The sequence below is a fragment of the Medicago sativa genome, chromosome 7 (assembly GCF_051527215.1).
Source record: "Medicago sativa cultivar Bolivia chromosome 7, Bolivia_mono, whole genome shotgun sequence".
Lineage (NCBI taxonomy): Eukaryota > Viridiplantae > Streptophyta > Magnoliopsida > Fabales > Fabaceae > Medicago > Medicago sativa.
In genome coordinates, this window is record NC_140755.1 from 47,064,717 (window position 1) to 47,081,011 (window position 16,295).

At 32.1% G+C, this 16,295-nt stretch overlaps 2 protein-coding genes, 1 long non-coding RNA gene and 1 pseudogene across 3 annotated transcripts; all 4 read left to right on the forward strand.

Annotated features, from left to right (window-relative positions):
- Positions 1–889: 889 nt before the first annotated feature.
- LOC146906261 (F-box/kelch-repeat protein At3g23880-like) lies at positions 890–9,908 on the forward strand (annotated as a pseudogene).
- Positions 2,580–4,483, forward strand: LOC146906262 (CASP-like protein 2D1). Its single transcript, XM_085725571.1, has 3 exons — positions 2,580–2,814; positions 3,516–3,627; positions 4,105–4,483. Exons 1-3 carry the CDS (start codon positions 2,627–2,629, stop codon positions 4,366–4,368), a joined length of 564 nt encoding a protein of 187 aa, XP_085581697.1. The 5' UTR covers positions 2,580–2,626; the 3' UTR covers positions 4,369–4,483.
- Positions 4,938–7,269, forward strand: LOC146906263 (uncharacterized). Its single transcript, XR_015018547.1, has 4 exons — positions 4,938–5,339; positions 5,449–5,541; positions 5,681–5,791; positions 7,037–7,269. It is a non-coding gene; the product is annotated as an uncharacterized LOC146906263 (long non-coding RNA).
- A 4,187-nt stretch (positions 9,909–14,095) lies between the features above and the next one.
- Positions 14,096–15,581, forward strand: LOC146906264 (F-box protein CPR1-like). Its single transcript, XM_085728779.1, has one exon. It carries the CDS (start codon positions 14,096–14,098, stop codon positions 15,287–15,289), a length of 1,194 nt encoding a protein of 397 aa, XP_085584905.1. The 3' UTR covers positions 15,290–15,581.
- Positions 15,582–16,295: the final 714 nt, after the last annotated feature.

Genomic DNA, 16,295 nt, shown 5'->3' on the forward strand with positions numbered 1-16,295 from the left:
GAAGCAAAGAAGAAAAAAGATTGACGTGAAAGTCGATTACTCGATCTCCTATGCCATAGCTCTCTCCCTCTATTTATATGATTCCGGTAAGTTGGACTGTGTCTAGCGAATCTGAGCTTTCTTCACTTGGAGGGAAATGACAACTCAAAATTGTAAAAACAGTTTAACTGGTATCAAAATTGGGTATTTATGTGAAATTAGGGTTTTTTCAAAGATTACTTGTAAAACAAGTTAATTAATGCCTTGCATAAAAGTTAAATTATAAAAAATTTGGCACTTATCAACTCTCCCCAACTTATGACTTTGTTTGTCCTCAAATAAAAGTCCTCAATAAGTTTTTAAAGCTGAATTGACATTGATGGATATATAAGTAAAAAGAGAGTGTTCATAAGACCATTCACAATGAAATAACCTCTTTTCATAAATTATAAATAATTACTCCTATCGTAGAGAAAAAAGATGTGTACTTAATAGGAAGAGTGTCTCAAATAAAAACCCTCACTCTTCTACAGTTTCTACTCCTTTTAAAGATTAACCAAGAATAGTGTCTCAAATAAGCACCCTCACTCTTCCGCGGTTTCTACTCCTTTTAAAGATAAAAGGCTTAATATATCATTTAGTCCCTTAACTTATTTTTGGTTTTCAATTTGGTCCCCTAACTATAAAGTGTCTCAATTTGATCCCATAAATCTTCTTCCGTTTACTATTTTGGTCATCTCCGTTAGTTTTTAACCTTAAATGTCTAAGGTGAACCAACGTTATAGGTGGTCCACCATAGACCTTATTAAATCTTTTATTTTTGATTGTTCGATCTTTTTTTTAAATGAAGACAGTTGGATTATGGAGGGATCTACTGTAGCTTATAATGCACCACAAACACCTAATTTTTTCCTCCATCTTCTTCCCTATTGTTCTTCTTCATCCCCAAATAAATCTTTCTTTCAACTTTATTCATCATCTTGAAAAAAAAAAACCAGAAAATCAAAAATATAAAACTCTCATTCATTATTTTTAATTAATTAATCTTTAAACACTAATAAATTCACAAATCAATTTGTTAAAAAAAAATAAATTCACAAATCAATAGCATTCATTGTTGTTGAACACTCATTTGGATGTGTTACGATCCAAATCTTCACCAACACATGTTATGGGTTTCTTCTCTCATGCCTTCACCTTACACTATCATACACATACAATTAGAATAAATCACTTTTTGATAATGTCGATTCTCGTTAAAAAACCAAAACCCTAAATTTGATTTTAAGAGGTAGAGGGATGAACAAAATTCTGGGTATTTTCTGGAACCATGACATTCACCTCTCTGATTTTGGAACCATCAACAACAACCTTATCAAGCACATACAAATGGTATAAAGTTGAAGAAAAAGGAATGAAGAAGTTTATGGTTTTATGGGTTTGATTAAGAAATAAAGAAGAAAAAGGTAAAACTTAGATTCTATGTTGATGTTGATGATGAAGAAGAAATCATAGTTTGTTTTTGTTGAAAATAGAGGAATGATTTGGGAATATATTTGCAGAGGAAGAGGGAGTAACTGTAGAGAAGAAAAGAGTTTTTTTTTTTTTTGCTGTAAAAAGAAAACAGATCTGGAGAGAGGGAGAGATAATTTCTTAAATGATTTTGTTTTATTATTTATGGATTTGTGTTGCTGGAATTTTTTTGTTTGTTTTAGATATGAACTTAGGAGATGAAGAGGGAAGAAGATGAAGACTTTGGAGATTTTTAATTTTTATTTTTAATAAATTCAATAGAAATAATCACATGTTGTGAGTTTACAGTATATTTGTGTGCTCTCTAAATCTAGCCCTTAATCACCAATCTTAAATGACAAGTGGATAAGGGGTTAATGATTTTTGGAAAAAACTAACGCAGAGGACCAAAATGGTAAACGGCAGGAGAGTTACGGGACCAATTTGAAACACTTTATAGTTAGGGGACCAAATTGAAAACCAAAAATAAATTAAGGGACCAAATGATGTATTAAGCCTAAAAATATTAAAATATAATGATATAAATGTATTGATGAATGATATAAAGTTATTTGTGATACCTATATTTATAACTTTTTTAATGGTAATAGGTTCAAGAAATTAAATATTTATTATGTAGTATTTTAAAATACCATAAATAAGTAATGTGTACCCATGAAATTCATTTATTAGGTACTTCTAAGTTTTTTTTTGAATGAATGAAGGTGCTTCTAAGTTCTAACACTCTTCTTTGCCTTAGAAAATACGTAAGGAAAATGTTCGGTCGTGACGTCATAAAAAATGTGTGCATGTCGTGTTTATGCCCTCTCATGCCATATAGCACCGATGATATATTAACTACTTTTGAAAACACAAAACGCCACATTGCCAAAGAGAAGTGGAACCAATCATTATACTTCTTACAACACGACAAATCCTACCAACTAAAAGCATAACAATTTAGATACATTTGATCTAAAGTGAATCCTACTATTCTCACCAACACCACTAAGATAACACTATGATGATGAAATATCACACTTTACCTTTCTCTATATATAACTTCCAATTAAGTTTCAATACTTCTTGATTTAAGTGTGTCAAACCCCTTCAAACCGTTTCATAGAATAAAAATATGAGAAGAGTACATATTGATGACAATTCTTCAGGGAAAAATAATCTTCCCATGCTTAAGCTTTTGGATTCTTCTCTGAGGCTTTGTTCAGTTCCCCTATCTCTGGCAACCATATGTATTACTGTGACTAACAAGCAGGACAACACTAGCTATGGAACGTTGAAATATAGTGACATTTCTGGTCTCAAGTAAGAAAACAACATTAACTTTCTTATATGTTTTTAGTTTTTCTAATTATCATCTATTTGGTTTTTATTAGAGTATATTGAATAAACCATAGTTAGTTATAGGTAAACTATGGTTAGTTGGTTGGTTAGTTACGAATTAGTTAGATTAACTCACTCTATAATTATCTCACACTACTGTTATCTCCCACATGAATACTCTTGCGCTCTCTTTTTTGCTAATCACTACGACCTTCATCCCTTGGATTGCATGATTACCAACAGTTTTAAATTGCGGTTGAAGTTTGCAATCTTCTTACAAAATTTGATATTGCGGAAAAATATAAAAAGTTCGACTGATACTATCAAAACTGCAGTTGCGGGTCCCATTACAGACTTTTTTTTTTTTTTTGAAAAGGCTAACGATCTCTCTAACGTTGACTCTCTTATTGAGTGAAATCCACGTGGATTCATTCACTTTCCGTGAGACCTATTTTCAAAGTGTGAGAATCACCGTAATTTCATCCAAACAAAAGAGTGTGTTACAGAGTGCTAGAAAGCGTCTCCCTAGCATTTCTGAAATCTTTTATGTTGGGGTCGCAATTATGGCTACGGCTGCAATTTAAAACAATCATAATCAATTCTGTTGAAGACTTTTTTTTTTTTTTGAGGGGAATTCTGTTGAAGACTTAAAAGGTGTTTATTCTTAAATTTCATTTTTGCAGGTATATGGTTTTTGTGTGTGCTCTCTGCGCTGGTTATGCTATTGTTGCTGCAGTTTGCTCATGGGTTAGACATCTAGTGACCAAAGCATGGATTTTCTTTATATCTGATCAGGTTTGATGATTCTGCCTCACCCTTAATTTTAAATTCCATTCATTTGGGAAACACTGATTATTTGTTGGATCTTTCCATCCTCCACATATGCACAATTTTGATCACAAAACATGTACCATAATCCATAAATTGTTAATCAGCTTCGTGGATGATATACTTATTATAATCCATTTATTTCAAAAATGACTCTTTAATTTATATTATCTCATTTGGAATAGTTTGATGGTGTTGACTTGAGACCTTGTAGGGTGTTTCTGCTCAAGATCTCGGGTTCGATTCTTTCCGGTGCCAATTTGGATGAGCTAGTTTAACTTTAAAAAAAATATATTCAGAAGTATGAGAGTTCAACTTGGAAAACCTTTAAAAAACAATAAATACTCTGTTATAATTCTTCCATACGACTATGAACATACAAGTAATATTTACAAGCTAGGATCTTTCAATTTATTTTCATATTCACAAGTCATGTTTCTACAGGTTGTAGCCTATTTAATGGTCACATCAATTGCTGCAACAATGGAGATATATTACCTTGCTTATAATGGTGCTAAAGAAGATTCTTGGAGTCAAGCCTGCAGTTCTTATGGAAAATTTTGCAGCAAAGTGAAGCTGGCTTTGATCCTCCACATAATTACTTTTAGCTGCTTCTTTGTTTTAGCCATAATTTCAGCTTTTAGAGCCTTCAGTGAGTTTGATCCTCCTGCTGTCAACTCTCAAGAAGTGTATGAAGATAGACATTAGTTGGATGCTTGGTTTTGTAGAGACTGTTTGGATGGTTTCTCCATGCTTATCTCATACTCCTACTTTGTAGTATTTATGAATTTAATGAATATAGGAAAAACATAATACATATCAATATTTGCTTCTCCAAGTTCTTTGTGGATGCTACTTTGATGTTCGGTATCTATTCACTACCACAATTTTGGCTTTTAATAGTACAATTTTAATAGCGTTTATGGATAAATGCTATTAAAAATGTAACTCATAGATATGTTATAGCACTTTTCAGAAAGCGCTAAGAAAAACATTATAAAAATTGGGTTAGATAGCGCTTTTCTATAAACGCTATTATTTTGGTTTGCACTAATAGCGCTTTTCAAGAAATGCTATTGTTGGAGGGGGGTTAAAAATAGCGTTTTACACAAACGCTATTGTTTGGGCTTTAAGAAAAATAAAAAAACACACTTTTCAAATACAATAGAGTTAAGACATTAATGGCATATTAGTAAATATGACCTATGTGGACTAATGAGGGAACAAAAAGATAAGAAAAAAAAAGGTTAATATGCATAACTTCTCTTCTCTCACTCAGAACCGTTTCTTCCTCCTTCTCTCTCGTAACCCACCACCAGCCATCCCATTCTCGGTGCGGTTTCGGCCGCCACTTGCACGGATCGGAAAAAATAAGACCATTTTCTTTATCCTCTCGACGAGATCTTTCCATTGGCACAGTTAATTCCATGAAAGGAGCAACTTTTCCGTCAACCCTTTTTTTCCCTCCGCCGCAAAAAGGAGCTTTTCTAGCCACCATATTTTGTCTGTCTTCTTCTTCTTTTATATTTGAGTCATATGTGTAGCTAATTTCTTCTTTCACCTTCGTTTGGTGGTATCACTAGTGATTTTGGACAAACCACCGTGTCGGAGTTCTCTGCCATCGTGGACCACCGTGCCGGAGATGACTTAGTTGATTTCCTCTTTTCCTCCTTGAGCGGGTAAGAACAGCACAAACCATTACCCTTATTTTCGCAATAATCATATTTGCTTGAAAAATTGTTGTTGTATGTGGAAATTGACTTAGTATGATGCTGGAAATTCGATAAGGAGCTGAAATTCAAGAAATTGGAAGGAATAATGAACTTGGGAAAAAAAGGCAGTACTAGACCTTCTGAATGCTTGCTGGAAATTAGAGTTCAAGTAGGTTCCCTAAACTAAGCTTTAATTTGAGTAATAAGGACTGGAATTGTGAGGTATTTCATTGGAAGTACACTAATTATTTCCTTTTTGTTGTGGTGTGATTCCAAATATGAATTTGGTATCAATCATAATGTTGGAGTTGTGGGAACATCAAATTCAAGTGGAAAATGGAGATGAGCCAAGGAACCAAAGGTCGGAGAGTTAGAAACACTTAACACTTGGAAAATCATCAAGGTTCATCGAGTTGAAGGTATGTTTTCCTTTCATAGGCTTGAATTCAATTAGTTAGAGTTGAATATGTAGTTATACGAGTTTTTGAACCTTTTTATGCAGAAAATTTAACAAAAACTTGCAGCTGTAGTTGAGACTAAAATTATGCAGAAAATCTGCAGCTGCAAGTGGAATTGTTTGTGTTTGTTTCAAATGAGTTTTACATGTTTTATGCAGAAAATTATGCAGCTGCAAGTGGACCTGTTTTTTGTTTGTTTCGAATGTGTTTTTACATGTTTTTATGCATAAAATGCAGCTGCAATTGGGATTAGTTATGTGTCTTAAATGAAGTTTTGGCTTTTGGATCATTTTGAACCGTTGAGCGACCCGTCATAGTTCCAATGGATTCAAAACATTTCCAATACTTACCATCACTATCCTTCAAACTTGTAGGAGTGATGAGTGGATATTAAAGAGATAAAAACTTCATGAGTTAGACATAAGATCTAATAGTTGAATTAGACGAAATGATTAGAGGGAACATTAAAATGTCGTTGTAGTTTATAAGTTAATAATCTCAATCTAATGGAATGAGTTACTTGAACTTATTTGGCCTATAGGTAATATCAGTAAAAATGAACTGAGAAATAATTACATGTACATCCTAATAATTTTGATGAACATATCATTTTATAGCAAATGATGGTATTGTAAATTCATTACAATGAACACAGGTACTAACATTAGTAAAAGTAATCATGGTTAATGCCAAAGTTATAAGTGGTTAAACTATGAAATTCCCGATATTTGGACATTATGTAGATGTTTATGTAGACATTATCTTCATATTTTTTACCTTCAGGAATATTGCACTTAGTTTCTTGTGTCATTTTAAATTGCTACGTGCTTTCTCTGAATGGTAGTTGTGTCATTGTTAAAATTTTATATCTAGGCCATACCTTAATCCTATTGAGAAGTATGAACTCACTAGTGGTTATGGTTAGTTAGTTTAGGAAACTACAGGGACTGGACATAGTATTTGGCTTATAAATCTATTTGTTTCTATATGTTAATACATTCTCAAATTTTTTGTCGCTTATTACAGTTGAAAATCTGAGCAACAATTATAATTTATACGACTGATCTGGATTTATTAAGATTTGCCATTGTTATTGTCTATTCATTTTTATGATTTTCATCTATGGCTTACTAGTTTTTATGATAATGATTTGATTATTGTTTCATTTGGATTTGATTTCTCACTTGCATTGTATCCCACTTGCAGGAGGAGATTTTAATTAATTTTCCCTTATGTGTCCCCCTCAAGAAACAAAGATTCTCTTATGCCTGCAATGTAAATAATTTTGTTTTACTTTGAACTAGTGGTAGCTGTTTGTTTTATCTTTGTATTATTATTAGTATAGGCAGTAAAGTAAAATAGTATAATACCATGGGTATGAATTTATTATTTCATTTTATTGTGCATAGACTTTGCATTTTTATGCAACTGTCATTAGATCTCATTTGTAATTAAGTTTATGATCAACATATTATTGTTTATTTCTATTAATGGATGACTAGTGTTTCTGATCTGTATATATATTTTTTGTCTGGTTAGTATCTTATTATGGTGCTTTTGGTTGTAGAATTGATTTAAAAAAAATAAATTGGACTTTTATTAGCGCTTTTCCGAAAGCGCTAATAAAGGGGGGATAGTTAAGATAGCGCTTTCTGGAAAACGCTAAGAAACATCTGTTTAATTTAGCACAGAAATAAGGCTATATTAGCGCTTTTCTGAAAGCGCTATTGAAACGTTGCAATTTAATAGCGTTTTAGAAACGCTATTATAGGGGTTCAGACCTATTATAGCGGGGGCTTTCTTAGCGCTTCACAAGCGCTATTAACAACCCAAATGAATGCTATTAAAGGGGGTATTTTGTAGTAGTGATTTTATTGAGAATAACAATTTCAATTTGAGTTTATTAAGTCAGTTATTGAAAATCTTCTAAAACTATATATTATTGAAGTTAATATTTTCTACACTTAATTATAAAAAATTTCATAATTTTGAATAAATACTATATACATTTTAAATATATTTTTTGAGGAAATATACATTTTAAATATATGAAGAGTAAAATTCATTTTAAACTTCTTATAATTACGGACAAAATTTCTTAAACAATACTGTAAAATGAACTAAATAAATAAGAATTTCATTAATAGGCACTCTTACTCCTCAAAAGAAAATCAATATGCAGTGTCAATCAATGTACATTTCCTTTACACATGTATCCGATGATACGTTGTCATGTCGACCGATAGATATAAGAAGAGTTTAATGGTGGTGAGTTGACTGTCTAAAACATCTTTATACACACAACCAATCAAAACATTTAGAATTGTCAAGTCAATTAATATTTTTAATTTACGTGGCAAATCTAAATCTTTTGATTGGTTGTGTGTGCAAAATTATTTAGGACTGCCAACCCACCACCATACGTGGCAAATCTAGATCTTTTGATTGATTGCGTGTGCAAAATTATTTTAGACTGTCAACCCACCACCATTAAACTCATATAAGAATGCATGATTTGTCATATTTATTGACGCGACAACCATCATTAGTTATGTGTGTAAAATAACTTTACAAAGTTGATGTATAAGTATTAAACTCAATAAATAATGTGAAAATTAAAAGAGTTTAATGGTGGTGGATTGACAGTTTTTGACGGGGTAGAATTATCTACACATGATGTTTTGCCGCGAGTAAAACTATCATATATAACTTTTTGAGGAAGAAAATTATCGTATATAATAAACACTTGCTGAGTCCTTAAAAAAAAGCACTTGCTGAGATACAAAGCATTCTCTACTAGGCACTAGCATTGCTCACTGGAAAAACCTAAAAACACCCGATCCTATCAAAATAGTAGCAGAGGAGAAATATTGATGGAGAAGAAGAAGAAGACATTGTATCTGCTGCCTGATGATTTGTCAATTGGAATCTTGCAGAGGTTGCCGGTAAAGTATCTTATACGTTTCAAATGCATTCGTAAGTCTTGGTTTTCTCTGATCTCTCATGATATTAATTTTGCAAATTCACATTTTCAACATACCGCCGCAAAACACACACGTAGAGTTATGTTCTTGTCAGATTCTAATCCAGAAACACTATCGTTAGATTTTGATTTTGAAACATCATCATTTGGCTATGAAACTGTTACTGAAATACCTAGTCTAGTTTTATGAAACCCCAATCTGATTATTTCAATCAAATTGTTAGTTCGTGTAGAGGCTTCATATTTTCTCATCGTCGTTCAAGCTACTACCTTTGGAATCCATCCACCGGAGTTCACAAACAAATACCTTTGTCTCCTCTTGATTCCAATTTAGATGCCAAATATTCCTTTTTTCCATATGGTTTTCGGTATGACCAGTCAACTGATGATTACTTGGTGGTTTCGGTGTACAGTGATACATCCTTAGCCTTAGGTATTATGTTTTCACGTTTGAAGTTTTTCACGTTGAGAAGTAATACTTGGAAAGAACTTGAGGCTACTCGCACTACTTATATGATTGTCACTAATCAGCTCAAAGTAGGTCTGTTCTTTAATGGGTCTATTCATTGGTTGGCTCGTCGTCCTGATCTATTTATGGATGTTGTTATTGCATTTGATTTAATGGAATGGAAACTTTTTGATATGCCTTTTCCAGATTGTTTTGACCATGAGCCTAGGGATTGGGGCTTGTGGGTATTTGGAGAATCTCTCAGTCTATTTGCTAAGGATTATGTTCGTTGTAGAGTTGAAATATGGGTGATGAAAGAATACAAAGTGCATTCATATTGGACTTTGCATCTTGTTCTTCCTATTGATGGCATTTCCACTATATTCTTTTCCCCAATATGCTCTACAAAAAGTGGCGACATCATTAGTACGGATGGCCGAACTGGATTGTTGAAGTATAATGACAAAAAACAACTTATAGAACATTACACCTTTTGTGATGGTCGACTTCAAATTAGAAAGTATAATGACAATGAACAACTTATAAAACATTACTACTATTGTGATGGTTCACTTCCAATTAGATCCAAAGTGACCGTGTATACAGAGTCCCTGCTTTCACTCTCCGGTGTTAATGTGCAAGTATAAGAAGATGACACAAACAAGTAGAATCAGGTGTGAAATATTCTCCTTCACTATTTTCTTGATATTTTTTGTTATTATGAACTATTGGACTGCATCAACTATTAAGGTCTTGTTTTATGTTTATTGGCACACAATTCGTAATATGTTGTTGGAAATGTTGATAGCGTTAATATGTTGTACCTGGATTGAGTTCTATTGTATGTTATGGTCACTGCTTGAAATAGTTTTATATTGTAATTAATTTGATTTGATGAGTGTATGCATGTTGGTTAAGATTGCCAAATCTGTTAAAGGTGGTTGTCTTATCAATGTTAACTTTGCTAGACAGCTACTGGTTTTAATTTCCACTAAAAAATGCCAAATTTGCGACCTATTCTAGATTTATTGCACTAGATTTTTCTTAAAATATACTTCGTAAGTGTTATGGCTTCAAAAAGATAAGATGACACATCACTCGCAAAATTTTTCTCTTCCTATACTATGATTATGAAATTAATGCAGTAAACGAAAAATAAATTCATTTGTTTCATATTAGGATCCTTTCAATTTTCCCTCTCCACTTCTTGTCTTTTGGAGTGTATGGAGACTATTTGGACACCCACATAATCATATATATCTAAGGTAATAGATTATGTGAGAAATAGAGAGGTTTTATTCCATTTTATAAGTATGAGGAAAAAGTATTTGTTAGTAACTTGAAATAATGTCAAAAAGAGAAATGCGAGAAATACACTCTGAATATACTCTTTCAACACATTTTTCATGATTGGTCTATTTTTTCAACACACTTGCCTCAAAAATCATAATTGCTCGTAAAAAATATCATTATTGTGAAGCAAGATGTGTAAGATCAGTTTTGACTTTAATTTCAATGTAGTACTGAATCTATAGACCCAACTTTTAACCTCTGTTACATAGATATTTGAAGAGTTTCCAAAGATTTCCTTAGTGTAATAATTGTTTTTGTCCCACTGGCCGTTGCACAGAATTAAAATACAGCTCCACTCTAATTGATTAGTTTATGCATGTGTTCAAACTGCAAACACATGCTTGATATATGAGTATATACGGTTACTTCTTGTGCTTTGCCTGATATTTTTTTTTATGTATGTTACACTCTAAGTAGATAGGGATTTTCTTGAAGGTGTGTTAGAGAGGACGAGATTTGGTGAGAAGCGGGTTTGGTAGATGATGATGAGTGGCAATTCCATTAGTTAGTCAATGTTGAATGTTGATGGATTTTGATAGAGTGTAGCCTATTCTTTCGAGGAGAGGGATTTATTAAGGGGATCCCTTTATCACTCTATATCTTTTTTTTTTTTTTTGATCTTAGATGAAGTGGTAATCCACTGAAATTAAACTCACACACAACTGTGAGGTTCCGCGTTCGAACCCGGGTCACACGTCCGGCCTTGCAATTTCGGCATTTGACAGTTGAGCCAGAACTTCTAGATCTCTATATCTTTATTTTACTAGTGGAAAAATTGACTATATTTTTAGCTTTCTATATTTATTCATATATTTATGCAAGTCTGAACTTTGTATCTATATTTATTATTTAAATACATTATACTTGTAATAGTGTTAATTTTAAATCAATCCTTGCTTTGTTTCTAAAAAAAAAAAAATTAAAAGGTCAAACGTCTAGAAAATTTGTCATTTTTGTAAAAGTAATGTGATTAGAAAAAACAAATATAACCGTAGCTATTCATTTACTTTAAATGAGTCAAATTGGAGTTAAAATGGTTAATAGAACTTGAACTTACTTTTAAGTTGAACCAATATTTATATTTAACGAGTTGAGTTAACGAATATTAGTCATTTGCAACTCTACTGGTTAACCTCCCTTTAATTCTTCACCCTAACAATTTTTTATTGGGGTATAATCATTTTATTCCTTGAATATGTAATAAGTAATCACAATAATCTCACAATATGTCAAGATTTTAAAATAGTCTTGATTGTACATTATGTTAGTCGAAATTGTGATATTAAAACCCACTTGGATTGGTATGATAGTGTTGACTTGAGACCGTCAAATTAAATGTTCTCCTCTCAATGTCTAAACTTTGATTCTCTCTGGTGCCAATAATTTTGGTGGGTTGATTTAACTCTTAAAAAAATTATTGTCGTTTTAGTCACTAAATATACTTATATATTGTCATATTAGTTTTTATATGAAAACGGTTAATGTCAGATTTGAAGAGCTATTTTAATATGAGAGATTATTTTTACTAAGTAAGTATTATGTCCATCTCATATTAGGTGTTCCATTTGAGTTTTACACGGGTATTAAGAAAAAGATTAAAATAGTGTTAATTGCAATGGTAAAATGTCTCATTTACTAAAACACTCTTATTAATATTAGTTAGTGAAGTATTGAAATGCAAAAATATGGGCATGTTAGTGAAAAAATAACAATTGTAAGTATAATGAGTGACTATATTAAAATTTTATATAAGAGTTAGGATCCGTTGACACCTGATTAAGATTTGGTGTCAACAGATTCATTGACACCTGGTGTCAAAAAAACCTGACTCTGTGTGTGTGTGTGTGTGTGTATGAAAAAACTAATTTGTTTAAAAATATAAATTAATAAACAATAGAATTTATCTTTTTGCTAGTTATCAATAATGATGACACTAATGATTATTTAACGATTGTCTCATGTGAGATTTTAACCTTGTCCCTTCATATGACAAAATCAAGCTCTTTCCACGAACCTGACTGATCGTACCTGATCAGAAGGTGGCTGCCGGTACTTTGTTTAATGCGGTGGTTCACGGTGGTGAATGTACTCCGGTGAGCGTTTGACTAAATGGGGGGTGTGTACCTGCAGATACTCCGACGCTCAAGTCAGTAGAGGTTCAGAATGGGGGTTTGAGAGTGAAAGAGATTCTACCTTGAAGGCTGTGAGGAGCCTCGTATTTATAGAGGTGGGTGAATGCAGCGGTTACGAAATCGTAATAAGTGTAACCGCTAGTGAGATATTCGCGGGAACGTGGGAAAAGAGACGTTACTGTTCGTTTGAACAGGTCTCAATTGCTCCGGACATCCCCCTCCCAGGGAAGAGGTGTGTTGCGAGTAAATTGCCAAATGCAGCATTTGAGATTGGTTTGTTAATGGGCCTAAGCGATTAAGCTCAAGTCTTTTACCGGTCCAGAACACTGACACCCCTTAAAAAAAAATTATATTAATTTATACATCTTTCAACTTAAGATTATTTATAAAATAAAGTGTATGACTAATGTTAAAAATAGATAACAAGATGTGATAAAATAAATATACAATTAAGCACAATAAAAAAATAAGATGGATATTAGTGCCCGTATTTCTGCATATTAAGGTTAGAACTCAAGCTAACAATGAGCTGACATCTCATGGATAAAATAAAACAATATTTAAACTCCATAAAAATGGATATAACTAAAAAAAGATAATCCTTTAAAAAGTTTAATTCGTCATAAGATAAAAAATTGATATAATAAAAGAAAGCTATTTCATTAAAAACTTTATAAATTAAACAAAATAAAAAAGATAATTTTCTTAACAAATATTTTCCTATTTTCAAAAGATAATATTCACTTAAAACAATGGATAAAACTAAAAAAGGTAATCTTTTAAAAAGTTTAATTCATAATAAGATAAAAATTTGATATGATAAAAAGCTATTTTATTAAAAACTTTATAAATAAATTAAAAAATTAAAAAGATAATTTTCTTTAACAAACATTTTCCTATTTTGAAAAGATAATATTTAACAACATGCCTTTTTCAAATTAAAAAAAAGTAGATAAGTCAAACAAGATAAAAATATATTTAAAAAACTCCTTAAATAATTTTTTTTTCAAAGTCAACAATTCTTTTTAAAAAAAATAAATGAAAAAAGATAAGTTTTCAAAACAAGATAAATTAAAATAACTAATTCAACTAAAAAAAGTAAACTTTTAAAAAGGATAACAAAAAAAACAATGTAATTAAACAAATTACCTGACTCATTCAATAAATGTAGATTCAACAAAAAGATAAAGATTTTTTGAAAGAACAAAAAGATAAAATGTTTAGTAAAATAATTACACTTTATTGCAATTGTGACACTTAAATATACATGTGACAAACCCGACATTTGACAATATTTTGATTCCTTCATTGCTTTGCTCGTTAAATTTTTTAACGGTACCAAAACTAAGATGAATAGTAGCAGAGGAAAAAGACACATGGAGGAGACGACACCCACTTGTAAAATTGGAAAAAGGCTCATGAAGAAGAAGACGAATCTACCGCGGTATCTACCTCATGAATTGATAGTTCAAATTCTGCTGAGGTTGCGGGTGAAGTCTCTTATTCGTTTCAAATGTGTTTGTAAGCCTTGGTTTTCTCTTATCTCTAATGATCCTCACTTTGCAAATTCGCATTTTGAAATTACCGCAAAACACTCTCTTAGAGTTTTGTTCATGTCAAATCATGTTCCGACTACACTATCTTTAGATTGTGAAGCATTGGATTATGATAATGCTATTTCTGAAATACCCAACCCGATCCCTAATTTTATTAAACCCCCATGTGATTTTAATGTTGTGGATTATCTTGCTACAAATTCAAGTTCGTGTAGAGGATTTATATTTCTGCACAATTTTCCAGACCTCATCATATGGAATCCATCAACTGGAGTTTACAAACAAATACCTTTGTCTCCTAATGATTCAAATAGTTTCAGTTATCTTTATGGATTTGGGTATGATCAATTAAGAGATGATTACTTGGTGGTTTCTTTAACATCCAAAAAATTAATGGGCTGTTCGCATTTGAGGTTTTTTTCATTGAGAGATAATACTTGGAAAGAACTTGAGGGTGCTCACGTCCCATATGTTCTTCACTATTCTGATCACATAGTTGGGTCACTCTTTAATGGAGCTATTCATTGGTTGGTTTTTCGTCGTGATATAAAGAGGCCAATTATAATTACATTTGATTTAATGGATCGGAAACTTTTAGAGATGCCTTTTCCTGATGGTTTTTACCATTCAACTAATAATATTAATTTGTGGGTATTTGGAGAATTTCTCAGTTTATGGGCTAACGATTATGCTAATGAAAGAGTTGAAATATGGGTGATGAACGAATACAAAGTTCATTCATCTTGGACTAAAACTCTTGTTCTTCCTATTGATGGCATTTCGACTCTCTCCTTTTACCCAATATGGTCTACAAAAAATGGCGACATTGTTGGAAGAGACGGCGGTATCCAATTACTGAAGTATAATGACAGAGGACAACTTCTAGAGCATGGATCATTCTGGGACGGTCCACTTCCATTTGGATCCCAAGTGATCGTGTATACAGAGTCTTTGCTTTCACTCACTGGTGACATTGTGCAAGCCTAAGAAGACATCACAAACAAGAAGAATGAAGTATTAGAATCTCCTGCACCATTTTCTTGATATTTATCTTGTATGATGAACTATTAGGCTGGAGCAATTAATAAGGTCTTGTTTTATGTTTATTGGTCAACTATTTGTAGTATGTTTGTTGCAAATGTTCCCATCTTTGTTTGTGTGATTCCCTGTTATTTATCCATGTGTAACTGGATTGAGTTCTAATGTATGTTGTGGTCACTGCTTGAAATTGATTTAATTTGTGATTTCTTTTGAGTTTATACATGTTGGTGAGGATTGCCAAATCTGCTAAAGGTGGCTGTGTTATTAATGTTAATTGTGCGAGTTGTTTTAATTTCCCCAACTAATTGCCAAATCTGGAACCTGTTCTAGAGTCGTTGCTCTAGATTTTTCTGAAAATCTCCTTCATAAGTGTTATGGTTTCATAAAGATGAGATTACACGCTTACACCCACGTAAAATTTTCCTCTTCCTCTGCTTGATTATGAAGTTAATGCAACAAAAGATAAGAATTTTTTTTTTTTGTTAATATGTGGAGATATATATTGATGTCCTCAATCATGTACATTATTAATGTTAACTTTGCTAGTTGTTTTAATCTCCCCTACAAACTGCCAAATCTGGAACCTGTTCTCGAGTCATTGCACTTCTAGAATTTTTTTGAAAATATGCTCCGTAAATGATTTCATAAAGATGAGATTCCATGTTTTCAACCACATAGTTTTCTTTTTTCTCTGCTTGATTCGGAAGTTAATGCAACAAATTATAAGAAATTCATTTTTCCCCCTGTTAATATGCTGAGATATTGATGTCGCGGACCATGTCTCTTTTCACCTAACATAAGTACAAACCCACTTGGGTTAGCCTGATGGTATTAGCTTGGGTTCTGGGAGTGTGCTCCTCCTTGAGGTCTCAGGTTCAATTCTCTCTAGTGTCAATTTGCCTGGGCTAATTTATCTTCTTAGAAAGAAAAAAACCTTACATAAGTACAATGC